General features: G+C 47.6%; 1 protein-coding gene across 1 annotated transcript in view; it reads left to right on the forward strand.

Annotated features, from left to right (window-relative positions):
- The first annotated feature begins 1,458 nt into the window (after positions 1-1,458).
- SDHB (succinate dehydrogenase complex iron sulfur subunit B) overlaps positions 1,459-19,384 on the forward strand; it is a 245,156-nt gene continuing 227,230 nt past the window's right edge. Inside the window, exon 1 of the mRNA XM_030220146.1 lies at positions 1,459-1,599. Coding sequence (XP_030076006.1) covers positions 1,465-1,599 — 135 coding nt within the window. The 5' untranslated portion in view covers positions 1,459-1,464. The remainder of the gene's footprint in view (positions 1,600-19,384) is intronic.

The following is a 19,384-nucleotide window of genomic DNA, read 5'->3' on the forward strand; positions in this document are numbered from 1 at the left end:
CTTCCCTTGTGTGTTGAGCCCCCCAAATCCCCCTCAAAACCCACTGCCCACAAGTCTACACCATTACTATAGCTCTAAGGGGTGAAGGGGGGCACCTACATGTGGGTACAGTGGGTTTGGGGGGGGGGTTGGACGACTAAGCATTAAGCAGCACAATTGTAACAGGTAGGGGGGGATGGGCCTGGGTCCACCTGCCTGAAGCCCACTGCACCCCCTAACAACTGCTCCAGGGACCTGCATACTGCTGCCAGGGAGGTGGGTATGACATTTGAGGGTGAAAATAAAAAGTTGTGAAACATCATTTTTTGTGGTGGGAGGGGGTAGTGACCACTGGGGGAGTCAGGGGAGGTCATCCCCGATTCCCTCCGGGGGTAATCTGGTCATTTAGGGCACTTTTGGGGGCCTTATTCGTGAAAAAACAGGGTCCAGGAAAAGTGCCCTAAATTCTAGCTACAAACGCATACTTTTTTCCTTTATCGGCGAAAGGCGCCCATCTCTCCTCGGCCGATAACCACGCCCCAGTTCCACCTTCGCCACGCCTCCGACATGCCCCGTCAACTTTGTATGCTTCCGCGATGGAGTGCAGTTGAAAACGTCCAAAATCGGCTTTCCATTATACCGATTTATTCGTTTTTGTGAGATAAACGTCTATCTCCCGATTTGGGTTGAAATCTAGGCGTTTTTCTCTTTCAATTATAAGGTGGATAGTAACATAGTAGATGACGGCAGAGAAAGACCTGCACGGTCCATCCAGTCTACCCTACAAGATAACTCATATGTGCTACTTTTTGTGTATACCTGACCTTGATTTGTATCTGCCATTTTCAGGGCACAGACAGTAGAAGTCTACCCAGCACTAGTAATAAAAAAAAAAAAGTGATTTTTTATAATATACCACTGCATTCCACAAAACAAAAAGGAACAGTTCTCACATGCCATCTTTTGCTTTTGATGTAAGCACAGGAAAAACAGATATTAAATGTTTCCAGTTTCAACCTAATTATTTTTTTTATTGCACTTATATATAGTAAGTCTGATTGTTAAGTACCAGATTCTCATTGCATGATGTCTGTTTTAGTGGCCCTTTACTAGGTGAAAACATCTGTGCACGAATACAGGGAGTCCCTATAGCCAGCCCCTCCAAATGACACAATGATTTAAAATGTAGAACAAATTAGTACTGTAACCGATGAAATCAATACTTCCTCTGTGTACATCCGTATGGTGCACAAGAAAATATAAGTGAGATTAAATAAAAATGCTACCAGCAATAAAGAACGACAACGAGGATGCTACAGCTCATAGGTTTGCTTGCCTTGTTTTGAGTGTACTAGATGACAGATGCGCGGGGAAGGGGAAACATAGACTAACCCAATTGGCTTCAACGTTTTTACGTCATCCGGTCTCCAGTTTTCTTCAACCTCCTTGATCTGCACTTTACGTGATCAGGGTCAAATTGCTTTTATGGTACCCCGGTGCATGCTGGACGGTTGGCCGAATCCGAATTGGTCGTGGTTCGCTGTCAGTAGAAAGATGTTGTGCGTAGGTGTTCCCTTGAAGCGTATCTGTTTGGCGAGGAAACTATTTGGTCATTTGCAGGTGTGTGAGAAGTGTTCTTACTATAATTGCAGAGCTCGGATACTTGGGGCTGAGGGTAGAATGGACGAAATTGCAGTTTCTCGCGGGCATGTTATAAGTGGGTTCAAAGAGCTGTATGGAAAGAGGTTCTCGGTGATAACTGTGATTATTGATTAATGTTTGACTTGTTTTGTATCAGTGCTGAGTCAACAGAGTAACGTGTGCTTGGAACAAAGCGTATGTGATTGATTATGTCTTATTTTGTAGACTTTGCCATTCGCAAGACATTCTATTAGTCGCCTTTCCTTTTCGGGTAGGTCAGTGATGGCAGCAAATAGTTCTACTTCAGATTACCTCCATCAAGGCAGATCTGAATACATACATTTATATAAGCATATTTCTTCAAGCTTATTATTTAGGGAGAGACAGAAAACGTGACCTGTGTGTGACTTGTAATAGCTGGAATAGTAGGGAAGTAGGTGTTCCGTGTTTCCTTCCAGTAGAAAGGTCTTGTACTCTTTAAGTTATCTGGGGCAACAGAGAGCAAAATGACTTGTTGAAGGTCACAAGGATTATCAGTGGGAGAAGCAGAATTTGTCTCTGATTTTTTTGGTTATTTGTTTGTCCATTTCTGTAGGTCACTCTCTTCGTTTGTATGTGCTTATTAAAATTTCCTCTCATTGCTTATGGATTCTAATTTTTGTTTTCTACTTTACGGTATATGGATCAAATTCTATAAATAGTGCTGAAAAATCAGCACAGAAAAAAATAGTGCGAAATGCTGCTCTTTAAATAGTGCTCAAAGTTAGGTGCTGTTTATAGAATAGCGTTTATTGTCATGATCCAAGACTAACTTTAACTGCAAGGATTTACACCATCTGAACCCAGGTGTAAATCCTCACACCTGAATTAGGTGTGGATCCCCCTTATTCTATAACAGTATGCACAACCATGACCCTCCCATGGCTGTTTAGATACCAGTGTGTAAATGTGTGTGCTTAAATTTAAATTAATCCCAATTAGTACCGATAATTGATTACTGAGCCTAATTATCAGCATTAATTGGCTCATTCAGTTAAATTGCGCATTAAAATTGGATGTATGCCCAAATTTACACATGCAGTTCTGAGTGACATATATAGAAATTGGGGGTGTATGTCATGGGTAGTTTTGTGTGACCAGTATGATCCATTAAAATTAGAGCTGCATTTTTCTGAAGTAGGCTGTGAAAACTGTAAAGCTGTTTATAGCTATTTTGCATGCTGTTTTAGATTCTTTAATGTGTAATTTGTCAATTTGTATTTCCTATCTTCTCATTACTTTTTATTCTTTAGGGCAGCATTTTGATTAAATTTTGTATTTCCCATCTTTTCATTACTTTTTATTCTTTAGGGCAGCATTTTGATTAAATTTTGTATTTCCCATCTTTTCATTACTTTTTATTCTTTTATTTAGGGCAGCATTTTGATTAAATTTTGTATTTCCCATCTTTTCATTACTTTTTATTCTTTTATTTAGGGCAGCATTTTGATTAAATTTTGTATTTCCCATCTTTTCATTACTTTTTATTCTTTTATTTAGGGCTGCATTTTGATTAAATTTTGTAATCGTGATTAATCATGTGATTAATTGCATGATTAAAGATATTTTTTCCCCCACTGTAGCTCTTTTGTGACTCTGGGAAGTAGAGGGTTAAGTGACTTACTCAGAGTCATAAAGAGCTGTATTGGGAGGAAAAGTAAATAACACATCTTTAATTACACAATTAATCCCATGTTATTTATTTTTCCTCACTGCAGCTCTTTGTGATTCTGGGCAATGGAGGGTTAAGTGACTTGACCAGAGCCACAAGGAGCTGAAGTGAGGAAAAAGAAATAGATAACATAGCTTTTAATCGTGATTAAATTTTTAATTGAAATGTGGCCACATTTAAGGTATCTGAATAAACACGAGATGTGAAAGGTGGTATATCAAATCCATTGCCCTTTATAATGCTGGAAGAGCATTGTGGATACTGAGATGATAGAAGATAAAGACCAAATGGCTGATGCAGAATGCTTTGTAGTAGACCCAGCTCAGCATGTGACTCTACTACAGAAATACAATGGCATTGTGTAAGTGGTAAGCGTGTAAATTACTGCCATGTTAAAATTGTGGCAGTAATCTGTAGCTCATGGCAAAATGTTATTTTTCTTGTCATACCTGAGTGCCAATTTGGCACAGGTACCGATGGGAAGGGTGGCAGTCTGGGTCCTGATCTTCCTTACCTTCCTCCTATATCCTCTGGTGTTTAATTTCACCCTCCCCACATGACCAGCCCCCCAACTTAAAAATATTGCCTTTTGTACCCCACCCTTACCTGACTCAACCTGACCTGAATTAAAAAAAAATTAGTCTGTGGTGTTTAGTGGACCCATCTCTTTCCCTGCCCCTCCCGCCTCAACAGAAAAAAATACACTCCCTGGTGTTTGGTAAGCGCCTACCCACCTTCTGACCCCTTTTGTAAGGATGGGGCAGGAAAGATGCCCACTCACTCATTTTCATGTCATTTATTTTTATATCCCACATTAATCCAAAAAATGTTTAGTTCAATGTGGCTTAAATAGAACAGGGGTAAATAGTTTACTCCGAGGATAAGCAGGCTGCTTATTCTCACATGTAGGTCGATGTCCACGTCGGCCCGGGGACTGGCATTTTGCTATCGCAAAACCAAAAACGTTTTGCTATAGTCTTCCGGCGCGTGAGCACGTACCTCAGTTCTCTTTTTTTCCTTGACAAGGTGCAGCAGGTTCATTCCTGTGCGCCTCGTTTTGGCCCGGGAAAGAGTCGTATTTTTGCGACTTTTTTCACATTCTTCTCTGTTTTCGTGATTAAAAAAAAAAAAATAGTAGTAAGGATCCCTTTTAAAAAGAATCCTCAGTTTTATTTCCCACAAGTTTTAAATTTTCTTTCTTTTCGACGCGGCCGCATTTCTCCCCCTTTTTCTGCCCCTTTTATCTTGGCACAGTTGAGTCCTTTAATTTCACAGAGGCTGTTTTTCCTTCCATGTCATCGAGAATACCCAGTGGCTTCAAACGTTGTACTTGGTGCAGCCAGACCATCTCAGGTACCAATACTTATTCCTGGTGTATCCAGTGCCTTGGTCTCGACCACAGCCCAGCTGCTTGTAATCTGTGTCTTCGTATGAAGAAACGGACCCAAGTAGCTCGAGAAGCCCAACGAAAGAAACTTTTTGGGGCTCGGTCCGGTCCTTTGACGTCGGCATTGATATCTGTACTGAGGTCGTCGGCGTCGATATTGAGGGACACATCGACGTTGGGAGCAGAGGTAATGGCTGCTTGAGAGACCAAGTCGCGCTGGGAGCAGTGAGGCTTCAAGTGGGTCTCCACCTGTCTTGAGGCCGCCTGCTATGCCCCTGGGACTGACCATCGTCGGACCCGACCCTGAGGAGACGTGAGGATTCCATGTCCTCGTCAGTACCGAGGAGTCTTGGTGACGGGCATCGAGCGAAGGCAAAGAAGCACCGTCACTGATCTCCTTTGACTCACGGTGCTGGAAGTTCCGGGGCGTTGAGGGATTCAGCACCCGAGAAGCGTCGGCGCCGAGAGAATCGCTCCCCCTCCATACAGGAGGCGCCGATCTCTTAGCAGCCCGGTACCTGCACCTGAGCCTCTGCAGATTCTGCCACCGGCTATTCCACCGACCCCGCAGCCTTTTCAGATGGCGGCTCTTGACGAGCGCATCTGGGCCCTGCTTCCAGAGCTTCTGCTTCGGTGTCGGGGGTGCTTGTGCCTTCCGTCTGCTGCAGCGACGTCTGGCCCTTCACCTGCGGCGTGGTCCCTGCCCGTGTCAGCTGCCACTCAGGTCGACTCCTCTTCGATGTCTGCGGAGGAAGCTTTGTTGCAGTCCATGCGGGCGCTGGCCTCTTGACATCGCCATTGAGGACGTTGATCCTCGGCGTCGAGGCAAGCTCAGTCTCTGAGTTCTCTAAGTGAGGTATTATCTAATACTGAAGAGAAGCATTCGTGGGAGTCAGAGGGAGATCCCAGTTACATTTCTTCCGATGAGTTGTATGGGATTCCTTCTGAACCTTCCCCTCCACCTGAAAGGAGACTGTCTCCTCCTGAGAGTCTTTCCTTGACATCTTTTGTCTGGGAAATGGCTACGGCTATTCCATTCCTTATGGAGGTGGAGGATGAGCCTGGGCTGAGATGCTCGAGATCCTGGACTATCCCTCTCCACCTAAGGAGGCTGTCACGGCTCCTGTACATAAAGTACTGAAGGAAATCCTTATGCAGAACTGGCTGTTCCCTCTGTTTGGCCCTGTGATCCCGAAGAAAGCTGATTCTGAGTATCGGATCCAGGGTGAACCTGGGTTGATGAGATCTCAGTTACCCCACAATTCCTTGGTGGTGGACTCCGCCCTCAAGAGAGCCAAGAGTTCTAGAGACTATGTATCGGTGCCCCAGGCAGAGAAGCTAGGTCCTTGGATTCTTTTGGGAGGAAGATGTATCAGGCCGCTATGCTTGCTGCCCATATCCAGTCCTACCAGCTCTTCTTTGCTTCGGTCTTCATCGAGGAAAGTTTGGATGGGATACCGGTGTCAGAAATGGTATTTCAAGCAGACGAGTCGGAGAAACTTACTGACTTCACGGTAAACCTGGAGGACGTAATGGAGCAGTTCAGCAAACTGAAAAGTAGCTAATTTCCTAGACCGGATGGTATTCATCCTAGAGTACTGATAGGACTGAAAAATGAGCTTGCGGAGCTACTGTTAGTGATATGCAATTTATCATTAAAATTGAGCGTGGTACCGGAAGATTGGAGGGTGGCCAATGTAACACCGATTTTTAAAAAAGGTTCCAGGGGAGATCCAGGGAAAATGGTAGAGGCTATTATCAGAAACAAAGTTACAGAGCACATCCAAGGACATGGATTACTGAGACCAAGTCAGCATGGCTTTTGTGTGGGGAAATCTTGCCTGACCAATTTATTTCAATTCTTTGAAGGACTAAACAAACATGTGGACAAAGGGGAGCCGGTTGATATCATGTATCTGGATTTTCAAAAGGCGTTTGACAAGGTACCTTATGAAAGGCTACAGAGGAAATTGGAGGGTCATGGGATAGGAGGAAATGTCCTATTGTGGATTAAAAACTGGTTGAAGGATAGGAAACAGAGTGGGGTAAATGAGCAGTATTCACAATGGAGAAGGGTAGTTAGTGGAGTTCCTCAGGGGTCTGTGCTAGGACCGCTGCTTTTTAAATATATTTATAAATGATTTAGAGATGGGAGTAACTAGCGAGGTAATTAAATTTGCTGATAACACAAAGTTAGTCAAAAGTCGTTAACTCGCGAGAGAATTGTGAAAACTTACAGAAGGACCTTACGAGACTGGGAGGCTAAATGGCAGATGACGTTTAATGTGAGCAAGTGCAAGGTGATGCATGTGGGAAAAAAGAACCCGAATTATAGCTACGTCATGCAAGGTTCCACGTTAGGAGTTATGGACCAAGAAAGAGATCTGGGTGTCGTCGTTGATAATACACTGCAACCTTCTGCTCAGTGTACTGCTGTGGCTAGGAAAGCGAATAGAATGTTGGGTATTATTAGGAAAGGTATGGAAAACAGGTGTGAGGATGTTATAATGCTGTTGTATCGCTCCATGGTGCGACCACACCTTGAGTATTATGTTCAATTCTGGTCGCCGCATCTCAAGAAAGATATAGTAGAATTGGAAAAGGTGCAGCGAAGGGCGACTAAAATGATAGCGGGGATGGGACGACTTCCCTATGAAGAAAGACTAAGGAGGCTAGGAGAAGAGACGGCTGAGGGGAGACATGATAGAGGTATATAAAATAATGAGTGGAGTGGAACAGGTGGATGTGAAGCGTCTGTTCATGTTTTCCAAAAATACTAGGACTAGGGGGCATGCGATGAAACTACAGTGTAGTAAATTTAAAACAAATTGGAGAAAATTTTTCTTCACCCAACGCATAATTAAACTCTGGAATTCGTTGCCGGAGAACGTGGTGAATGCGGTTAGCTTAGCAGAGTTTAAAAAGGGGTTAGACGGTTTCCTAAAGGACGAGTCCATAAACCACTACTAAATGGACTTGGGAAAAATCCACAATTCCGGGAATAACATGTATAGAATGTTTGTACGTTTGGGAAGCTTGCCAGGTGCCGCTGTCGTGGACAGGATGCTGGGCTCAATGGACCCTTGGTCTTTTCCCAGTGTGGCATTACTTATGTTACTTATTACTTGTGGAACTTGGTGAGGCAGCTGTCTAGCTTGGTCGATGCCCTCTCTCCGGAGCAGGCCGAGCCTTTTCGCCAGGTGGTCAGGCGTGCTGTAAATTTCTAGCAAGGGATGTTACGATTCTTTTGATGTGGCATCCAGGATCGCTGCTCAAGGCATAGTGATGCGCAGACTCTCATGGCTCCGTGTCTCTGACCTGGATCATTCGGTCCAGCAGTGGATGGCGGATGTACCTTGCCAGGGGGACAATCTTTTTGGTGAAAAAGTAGAGGATCTTGTTGACCAGATCAAGAAGCATAATGATGTTATGGATTCTCCTGCTGGGGCGCCTTTTCTACAACCTCCTCATCTGGGCGGTATTTTTTTTTTGGGGGGGGGGGGGGGGGGAAAGAGGAATGCTCCCTATTCCTATGTTAGGCATAGGTACACTCTGTCTTCTTGACAGCCTAGTCAGACTCAGCCCCAGCGTGCTCATTCTCATGAACAGCGTGCGCCTAAGGCCCCTGCTGCTCCCCAGCAAAAGCAAGGGACAAGCTTTTGACTGATTCCAGTTAAGCATAGCCACAGTAAAAGTGTCCATACCGAACGACTTGCTGGTTGGAGGGAGGTTAATGTTTTTTCACCAAAGGTGGGTTCTTCAAATAGTCCGGTTAGAATACACCCTCAATCTGGAATCCAAACCTCCAAATTTCCCAACCGAGAGCTCATTCTTACAGATCCCAGCACAAGCAGGTACTTGCACAGGAACTTTCCGCCCTTCTACAGGCCCATGCGGTTGAACCCATTCCACCAGGGGAAGAAGGGCTGGGATTCTCTTCCAGGTACTTCTTTGTGTAAAAGAAAACGGGGGGGATGCGTCCCATCCTAGACCGAACAAATTCCTAGTCCGAGAAAAGTTCAGGATGGTTTCCCTGGGCACTCTTCTTCCCATGATTCAGAAAAGCGCTTGGCTATGCTCTCTGGACTTGAAGGATGCTTACACACACATCTCGATACTTCCAGCTCACAGGAAGTATCTTAGATTTCGGCAGGGAACTCAGCACTTTCAGTACCGTGTACTGCCGTCCGACCTGGCGTCTGTGCCCAGATTGTTTTCAAATCTGGGAGACTGGGAGTGCATGTGTTTCCTTATCTCAACGATTGGCTAGTGAAGAACACTTCGGAGGAGGGTGCTCTGGAGTCCATGCGAATGATTAGTCAGGTGCTAGAGCTACTGGGGTTCGTAATAAATGACTCCAAGTCTCATCTGTCCAAAAAGTGGAGTTCATTGGAGCACTGCTGGACACGAAGACAGCTTGGGCTTATCTTCCTGACACAAGGGCAGACAACCTCCTGTCCCTGGTGTCCACAGTTTAAGTGTCTCTGCAGATCACAGCTCGGCAAATGTTGAGACTTTTGGGGCACATGGCCTCTACAATACATGTAACACCCATAGCCCGTCTTCATATGAGATCAGCTCAGTGGACCCTAGCTTCCCAGTGGTATCAAGCTACAGGGAATCTGGAGGATGTGATCCAACTGGGCATTGATTTTTGAAATTCTCTTTAGTGGTGGACAATCTGGTTGAATTTGACCATGGGACAATCATTCCAAATTCCTCAGCCACAAAAGGTGCAGACGACAGATGCATCCCTCCCCTCCTGGGGTGGGGAACTAATGTAGATGGGCTTCACACTCAAGGAGCCTGGTCCTTCCGGGAAACATGTCTTCAGACCAGCCTCCTGGAACTACAAGCGATCTGGAACGCTCTGAAAGCTTTCAGAGATCGGCTGTCCAACCAAATCATCTTGATTCAAACAGACAATTGGGTTGCGATGTATTACACCAACAAGCAGGGGGGCACCGGATCTCGCTCTCTGTGTCAGGAAGCTTTTCAGATGTGGCTTTGGGCACGCCATCAGGGCAAGTGTCTCTAAGCCACTTATCTGGCAGGTGTAAATAACAGTCTGGCCAACAGGCTGAGCAGGGTAATGCAAACGCACGAGTGGTCCCTTCACATGGGCATAGCCTGAAAGATCTTCCGAGCATGGGGCACCCCCTCTGTGGATCTTTTTCCCACTCACAAATTCCCCCAGTTCTGTTCCAGGCTTCAGGCCCATGACAGACTAGCGTCAGATGCTTTTCTCCTTCGTTGGGGAATGGGTCTTCTGTATGCATATCCTCCCATACCTCTAGTAGGGAAGACTTTGCTGAACTCAAGCAAGACTGCAGAACCATTATCCTGATTGCGCCCTTCTGGCTGTATCAGATTGGGTTCCCTCTTCTTCTGGAGTTGTCCTCCGAGGAACTGTGGAGATTGGAGTGTTTTCCGACCCTCATCACTCAGAACGAGGGGTCGCTTCTACATCCTAATCTCTAGTCTCTGGCTGTCACGGTTGATACCTTAGAATTCGCCTCCTTGTGTCTTTCAGAGGGTGTCTCCCGAGTTGCTTGCTTCCAGGAAAGATTCCACGAAGAGGTATTTACTTTTTCAAATGGAGGAAGTTTGCCGTCTGGTGTGACAGCAAGGCCCTAGATCCTCTCTCTTGTCCTACACAGACCCTGCTTGAATACCTTCTACACTTGTCAGAATCTGGTCTCAAGACCAACTTCGTAAGGGTTTACCTCAGTGCAATTAGTGCTTCCATTGCGTCAGCAGCAGATGAATCCAGAAACCAGTGGGTTGTATCCGTTTACCAGCAGGTGGAGATAGAGAACTAAATTACAGAGAGCTATACCATAGTACCAGCCCTGAAGCCAGTTAGTGCATCTCTATCAAAAAGCCGTGCTTTTCAGCATAATTTTGTGGCACGGGAATTGTTCTGAGAAGGAGATCTGCTGTGCTGTTAGCAAGGCTGTGAGTACTATTCCCTTCCTGTCTCCGTTTGGGGTGAGAGAGCCTCTGTTTGCCATCTTATTTTGGGAAATAGCGGTGGAGGCTGTTAAGCGCTGTTCCCGATGCGGGAAGCATCGGTCGGCTGCGGGGGTGTGTAGCCCTGACTGTGCCATAAGCAAGGGGACTGATTCGGGCGCTTCATTGTGTGGTGTTCTGGCTTCCCGCATAGAGCGCGAGGACGCGGGCACCATTTTGACTTCACCAGCGGTTCCCTGTATGGGGGCGCTGTCATTTCTCGTTGCTCCTTCAGTGAGATTAAGCAGAGATTTAGCAGGGAAGGACGGCGGGGAGTCGTCTCTGGCTGAGAGAGCGTCGCAGAGTGGGTCAGCAGCGACCGGTAATGAGGGGGCTGCTGAGGGGGTGCTCTATTCCCCCGAATTCATCCTGCTCTTGCATCAGGCTTACCTTTTGAAGCGTGCTTCTCCCCCCCCCCCCCCCCCCCAGATGTTTCTGGTGGAAAGGAGTCTGTGCTGGCACAGGGCGAAGCTAGTGGCTCTCTCCAGTTGCAGAGCTGCAGTCTAAGCGCAGGTGCCTGGATTTGGAGTCTGTATGACTCAGGGGCACTCAGCAGTGCAGATTTTTCATAGGGAGGAACTGTCTTCTCTTATTTCGTCGACCTTAGAGGTTTTAAATGTTGCAGATCCTGAAGCACAGGGGGCTGCGTCAGTCAATATGCGCATGGCAAGTACTAGAAGAACCGCTAGGGCGTTTCCAGTGTACGAGTCTATTCTGGAGATGATCACAGACCAGTGGTCTGATCCTGAGGCTCCTCTCAAGGTTGTTTCTAGGGCCATGACTCGTTTGTACCCGGTCCAGAGTAGTCTGGCGGATAACTTGGATCTGCCTAGGCTGTCACAAAGAAGACCACCCTCCCAGTAAGGGGGAGGGAGGCGTTAAAGGACATCCAGGACAGGCGTCTGGAGACTTCCCTGAAGCGAGCCTTTGAAGTGGCGGTGTTAGCACTCAAAGCTTTGGTGTGTAGTTCTTTCGCTGCCCGAGTGTCTCTGGATTGACTCCAGCAGTCTTCAGATCAGGAACAGGAACCGGGAGCTGTTCCCGTAGCCTTGCTTACCTGGTGGATGCCTTGTATGATCTGGTTCGATCTTCGGCAAATCTTATGGCTTTGGCGGTTACGTTTCGACTGCTACTGTGTCTTCGTCATTGGGCTGCGGATATGGCCTCTAAACAGCGTCTCAACAGGTTATCCTTTCGGGGAAAGCTGCTGTTTGGAGAGGATTTAGAAAAGATTGTTAAAGATTTGGGGGATTCCAAATCTCAGAGGTTACCTGAGGATAAGCCTAGGACCTCAAGCCGGTCTGGAGCGGCTAAGCCTCTGTTTCGAGAGGCTAGGCACTATCGTCCGGGTAGATCTTCTTCTTTCCCTCAATCTCATTTTCAACAGGTCTTCCTTTCATGGAGACAAAAAGGGAGCGACTTCTGTGGCCCGTCAAGGGGCAGCTGCTCGAGTCTCACAATGATGGGGCGCCAGTCCACTCTTCGGCTTTAAGTATAGGGGGTTGGCTGACCCAATTTTACCAGGAGTGGGCCAACATCATTTCGGACCAGTGGGTTCTCGATGTTATCAGAGATGGTTACAAATTAGAATTTTCAACTCCGGTCGGAGATTCTTTCTTGGAATCCCGGTGCGTCACTTATTCAAAGCGAAAGGCAGTGTTCGCGGCGGTGCGCGACCTGTTGGACATTGGGGCTGTTTCTCTGGTGCCGGTGTAGGAGAAGCGTACCGGGCGGTGCTCTATATTCTTCGTGGTTCTGAAAAAAGGGGGTTCGGTCAGACCTATTCTCGACCTCCAGAAGCTAAACCAGTTCCTCAGGGTGCGACATTTCCGTATGGAAACTCTCAGGGCGGTCACAGCAGCGGTTCAGCCGCAGGAGTTTCTTACACCCCTGGACCTCAAGGAAGCCTGTCTTCATATTCCAATTTGGCCACCGCATCAACAGTTCCTGCGGTTCGCCGTGCTAGGGCAGCACTTTCAGTTTCGAGCCTTACCTTTCGGTTTGGCCACTGCGCCTCACACCTTCTCCAAGGTGATGGTCATGGTGGCAGCAGCGTTAAGGAGAGAGGGAATTTGAGTTCACCCCTATTTGGACGACTGGCTCATTCGGGCGTTGTCGGAAGCAGAGAGCCGTGTAGCTTACTGGAGGGTGATAGAATTTCTCCAATCTCTGGGATGGGTGATCAACTTTGCCAAGAGTCATCTCTCTCCTTCACAGACTCTGAAGTATCTGGGAGTGCACTTCGATACAGCTCAAGGGGTAGTCTCAATGCCGGAGGGCAGGAGGCTCAAGTTTGTTCTTCAAGTGGAGAGTATCTTGCGGCTGCCGAGTCCCCGAGTTTGGGGATTATGTTCAGGTTCTTGGGTCGATGGCAGCTACTCTCGAGGTAGTTCCTTTGGCGCGGGCACACATGAGAGCGTTGCAAATGTCTCTTCTGAGTCGCTGGTCTCCGGTTTCCCTAGACTATTTGTGTCAGCTTCCTTGGTTGACTCGAGCACCGGACAGTCTGGTTTGGTGGCTTCTTCCCTCCCACCTCCGAAGAGGGATGCCTCTGGCAGCCCCGCAGTGGATCGTGGTCATGACGGATGCCAGTCTGTCCGGTTGGGGGGCACATTGCCTGTCCAGCTGTGCGCAGGGGTGCTGTTCGACAGAAGAAGTGACGTGGTCCATCAATCGTTTGGAGTTGCGTGCCATTCTGAGCGCTCTGAGAGCGTTTTGGGAGTTGGTGCAGGGGTCCTCGGTTCGGGTGTTCTCGGACAACACGACGGCGGTGGCTTACATCACCCGCCAGGGGGGAACCCAGAATCGGGCACTTTGTGCCGAGGCGAGCAGCTTGCTCTCGTGGGCAGAGTTGAATCTTCTTCTCCTCACAGCAGCACACATTGCAGGTCTCGACAATATGCGAGCGGACTTTCTCAGTTGGCATCTGTTGGACGCAGCGGAGTGGGAGTTATCAGACGATGCGTTTTCAGATGATTTGCCTGCGATGGAGCTGGCCAGAAATGGATCTCATGGCAACTCGAGCCAATGCCAAAGTCCAGAGATTCTTCAGCAGGAGAAGAGAAGTAGGTTCTGAGGGACTAGATGCGTTTCTCCTGCAGTGGCCTCAGGAAGTACTGCTGTACGTATTTCCCCCGTGGCCTCTCCTTGGTCGAGTCATTCTCAGGATTGGCAGGCATTGGGGGTTAGTGATTCTGTTGGCCCCGGATTGGCTGCAGTGTCCATGGTGTGCGGACTTGATTAGGTTGCTTGTGGGGACCCCGCTTCGTCTTCCGGCGTCTCCGGATCTGTTACATCAGGGTCCCATTCAGATGGAGGATCCATGCCACTTTGGTCTTACGGCTTGGCCTTTGAGAGGTCGAGATTGAGACGGAAGGGTTATTTGGATACGGTGATAGCCACTCTGTTGCAGGCTAGGAAATGTTCCACTACTACGGCTTATGCCCGGGTGTGGCGGACGTTTGTTTCTTGGTGCGCCATTCGAGGCTGGGAGCCCTCTCGTGCTTCCGTCTTACAAATGTTGAATTTTCTATAGGACGGCCTCCAGAAAGGGTTGGCCTATAATTCTGTAAGGGTTCTGTTAGCAGCTCTGTCCTGCTTCTGAGGTCGGCTTTCTGGATGTTCGTTGGCTACACATCCGGATGTCTCTCGGGTTTTTGTGAGGGGTTCTTCATCTTAGGCCTCCCTGCCAATGACCTTTTCCTAACTGGAATCTCAATTTAGTTCTTCGAGCATTGCAGCAGGCTCCGTTTGAGCCACTGCGCAAGGTGTCTGAGAAGGATTTGACCCTTAAGACAGTGTTTTTGGTGGCGCTAGCTTCAGCGCGTAGGGGGGTCTGAGTTGCAGGCATTGTCTTGTCGAAAACCCTTTCTTCGTTTCTCGGAGGCAGGAGTCTCCTTATGGCCGGTTCCCTCCTTCCTTCCTTCCTAAGGTGGTGTCAGTGTTTCATCTTAAGACGTCTTCCAGCTTTTCGTCGAGAGGATTTTCCCGATCAGTTTGTTTCACTTCAACTCCTGGATGTATGGAGGATTCTGATGAAATACCTACAGATTTCAAACGAGTTTCGACGCTCAGATCATCTATTCGTCCTTTTAATTTGACAGCGGCGAGGGGAGGCCACATCCCAGGTGACTATTGCTCGTTGGATTAAGGAGGCCATTTTGTCGGCTTACATCTCGGCGAGGCGTCCCTCCCTGGTGGGCATTCGTGCTCATTCGACTCGGGCTCAGGCTACATCTTGGGCGGAAATGGGTGTGCTTTCAGTGGAGGAGATTTGTCGGGCAGCAACGTGGGCGTCTTTGCATTCCTTCTCTAAGCATTACAGGATTGATGTCTTGGCATGTGCGGATGCGCAGTTTGGAGCTATGGTGTTGGCGCGCGGGGGTGTCTGTTTCCCACCCTACCTAGGGAGTGTTTTGGTACATCCCACTGGTTTCTGCTGCTGACGCAATGGAAGGTAAAATTATGTCTTACCTGATCATTTTCTTTCCTTTAGTCACAGCAGATGAATCCAGGATCCCATCCTGTGTCTTTCGGAAGTTGTCCGGACCTTTCTTCCTTTTGTTCATCTTGTTTTCAGAACAGGCTCTAGGTTTCCTTCCAGATGGAATTCTCGACTGTCTAAGAAGAAGAAAAAAAGAGGAAATGCGCAACAAGTGTTGAGCCAGAAGGCATTAATTGCATGGTTGCCATGTTGGCAATAGTTAGCGAGTTTCTCGTGCTTTGTTTTTTGACTCAGGTTGTGAGGAAGTTTTCAGTTTTTTCACTTTCTACTGCTTTGTGATGGGGCATACTAATTGGCTTCAGGGCTGGTACTATGGTATAGCTCTCTGCAATTTAGTTCTCTGTTTCCACCTGCTGGTACACGGATACAACCCACTGGTTTCTAGATTCATCTGCTGTGACTAAGGAAAGAAATTATCAGCTAAGACATAATTTTACCTTATCATCGGCGTATAGAAGGTAAGCCTATCTCTGGACAGCCTTTAGTTGTTCGCTTCATGAGAGGTTTGCTTTTGGCAAAGCCCCCTGTCAAACCTCCACCAGTGTCATGGGATCTCAGCGTCGTTCTCACCCAGATGATGAAAGCTCCTTTTGAGCCACTGAATTCCTGCCATCTGAAGTACTTGACCTGGCTGTTACTTCAGCTCGTAGGGTCAGTGAGCTTCAGGCCTTAGTAGTTCATGCACCTTATACTAAGTTTAATCACAACAGAGTAGTCCTCCGCATGCACCCTGAGTTCCTGCCGAAGGTGGTGCCGGAGTTCCATCTGAACCAGTCAATTGTCTTGCCAGCATTTTTTCCCCCAACCTCATGCCCACCCTGGTGAGAGCAGCTTGCACACCTTGGACTGCATTGGCCTTTTAGGTGGAGCAGACGAAGCCCTTCAGACAGTCCGCCGAGTTGTTTGTTTCTTTTGATACCAATAGGAGGGGAGTCGCCATCGGAAGCACGCAATCTCCAGTTGGCTAGCAGATTGCATTTCCTTCGCTTATGCCCAAGCTGGGCTGTCTCTGGAGGGCCATGTCACAGCTCATAATGTTAGAGCTATGGCTGCTTTGGTGGCTTACTTAAAGTCAGCCTCCATTGAAGAGATTTGCAAGGCTGCAACGCGGTCATCAATCCACAAATCCACATCACACTACTGCCTTCAGCAGGATACCCGACGCAACAGTCGGTTTGGGCAGTCAGTCCTGCAGAATCTGTTTAAGGTTTAGAATCCAATTCCACCCCCCTAGGCCCATTTTATTCTGTTCCAGGCTACACTCTCAGGTTAACCTATGTTATGTCCTCGCCGTTGCAAGGCCCAATTGACCAATGTTCATTGTTTTGAGTGAGCCTGGATGCTAGGGATACCCCACGTGTGAGAATAAGTGGTCATTGGCTAATCCCTTATCTGTAAAGCGTGATCCCCCCCCCCCCCCCCCATGCAACCACAGCAAACAAACAAGTTATATGAAATACCTGGCTTTCCTGTTCCCTAAGCACATATTTGTGGAGGAACATTGTTTACCGTTTATTTACTATACCGTTTCAAATTGCATTCACAAAACAGAATGGTTTACATCATAATATAAAGTCTCATATTAAAAAAAACATATAAGAAATCCATCAATGAATAGAAAAGCACAGCAAAACTAACAGAACATTCTAAAAAAATATCATCATCATTGAGCAAGGACAAACCATTCATAACAGATTACAATAAGCAAACATATTATGTTACATATTCATTCTGCATATTTTCTCACTTTTAACTCAGATTATTTTCAAACGTATTCTGAAACAGATATGTTTTCAGAAGTTTACGAAACCGAACATAGGACTCTTTCAATCTTATGATTTTAGGGAGACAGTTCCAATCAGAGGGGGCTAGAAAGAAGAAAGCTAAGTTTCTAGTTGATTCCTATCTAGCCTTTTGTTGGTGGTGGGATTACTAATCTATTGTCTGTAAGCGATCGAAGTGTTCGTATAGGTGAGTATGGCAAGGGAAATTAGGTTCTTACCATGATAATTTTCTTTCCTTTAGTCATAGCAGATGAAGCCATTACGTATGGGCTGTGTCCATCACCAGCAGGGGGGGAGAGAGCACTCAATTTTTCACAGTGCCTCATGGCCAGCTAGCGCCACTGCCTGTTCAGTATTTGAAGCTTCCAAAGCAGTATGGCAAACCGCAATGGGATAACATGAACTTTCCTCACAGTGAACGATGGCCCCTTAACAAGGGCATAAACTCCAAAAAAGGAGGGAATAAACTCATCCTCCTGGAGGGAATAAACTCGTCCTCCACTTTGTATAAACGGAGGGAATACTTGCATCCTCCTGGAGGGAATGAACTCATCATCCTCCTATAACTGTAACAAGAATCCTGAAGACTGTTTTCCGACTCCCCAAGGAAGAAATATAACTAAAGGAAACAAAAACAGCACCTAAAATCAGAATCACTGCAATACAGACAATCATTCAGGGAGGGCTCATGGCTTCATCTGCTATGACTAAAGGAAAGAAAATTATCATGGTAAGAACCTAATTTTCCCTTCCTTGTCATCAAGCAGATGAAGCCATTACGTATGGGATGTAACAAAGCAATCCCTAAATAGGGTGGGAACAAGCCACACCACACGCTAGCACCTGTGCTCCAAAACACGCATCCCTCCTGGCAGCCACATCCAGCCTGTAATGTCGGGCGAAAGAGAGCTTAGATGCCAATGTTGCAGCACTGCAAATCTCATGAAAGGATAGTGCTCCAGTTTCCGCCCAGGAAGAGGAAATCGCTCTTGTGGAATGTGCCTTAAAGGCTTCAGGCGGAGCCCGGCCAGACAGCAGATATGCTGAAAAGATAGCTTCTTGAGCCAACGGGCAATAATGGCTTTAGACGCTGAAGACCCTCTGCGAGGACCTGCAAACAGCACAAAAAGATGATCAGAGGTACTGAAAGAATTTGTAATTCACAGATACTGCAACAGAGTCCTGCGCACATCCAAAAGGTGCAACCTGCACCAAATGAATCTGGAAACTCCTCCTCACCAAAGGAGGGAAGAAAAACAGGCTGGTTTAGGTGAAACGCTGAAACCACCTTAGGCAATGAAGGAAGGCATGATCTGAACCATGACCCCTGACTCTGAGAATTGCAGAAAAGGGTCTCTACAGGACAGCGCCTGGAGCTCTGACACCCGTCTCGCCGAGGTAATGGCCACTAAAAAGACGGCCTTCAGTGTCAAATCTTTCTCTGAAGTACGCCGAAGCGGTTCAGAGGGAGCCCCTGAAGGGCCTTCAATACTAACCCCAGGTTCCAAGCTGGACAAGGTGCCCGCACGGGAGGACGGAGCCGAAGCACCCCTCTAAGAAACCGTGCCACATCTGGATGAGCAGCTAAGGACACGCCTTCAACCTTGCCACGCAGGGAGGCCAATGCTGCACTTGCACCGCAGGGAATTATAGGCCAAGCCTTTGTGTACACCATCCTGCAAAAAGTCCAGAATCGGCGAGACAGGAGCCCACAATGGAGAGGAAAGCGCTCTTGAAACAAACGAGACCTTCAAACTGGCGCCAATCCTGGCATAAGCCATGGAAGTGGAGCGCTTACGGGCCTGCAGGAGAGTGGAAATTACCTTATTTGAGTAGCCTTTATCTCTCAATTGCGCCCTCTCAATCGCCATGCCATAAGACCAAAGCGGCAGGCGTCCTCCATGGCCACCGGACCCTGTGACAACAGGTGCGGAACCAGAGGTAACGGAAAGGGAGCCTCCAACAGCATCTGTCGGAGTCCGCATACCAAGGCCTCCTGGGCCAATCCGGGGCGATGAGCACCACTTCTCCCTGGATGCAGCCGAATCCGCAGGAGCACTCGCCCTATCAAGGGCCACGGAGGGAAGACATACAGCAAGCCCAGGGGCCAGGGTTGAGCCAAGGCATCCAACTCGGCAGAGCAAGGATCCCTCCGTCTACTGAAGAAGCACGGGACTTTGGCATTGGAACTGGTCGCCATAAGATCCATCAGTGGCTTGCCCCATTTGGCACATATCTGCAGTAATACATCATCTGCTAGTTCCCGCTCCGCTGGATCGATCTGATGCCTGCTTGCACGTTGCTCTGACCTGCAATGTGAGCTGCTGACAGGGACTGTAGATGCAGCTCGGCCCAGTGGCAAATTT

Source organism: Microcaecilia unicolor, chromosome 11 (genome assembly GCF_901765095.1).
Source record: "Microcaecilia unicolor chromosome 11, aMicUni1.1, whole genome shotgun sequence".
Lineage (NCBI taxonomy): Eukaryota > Metazoa > Chordata > Amphibia > Gymnophiona > Siphonopidae > Microcaecilia > Microcaecilia unicolor.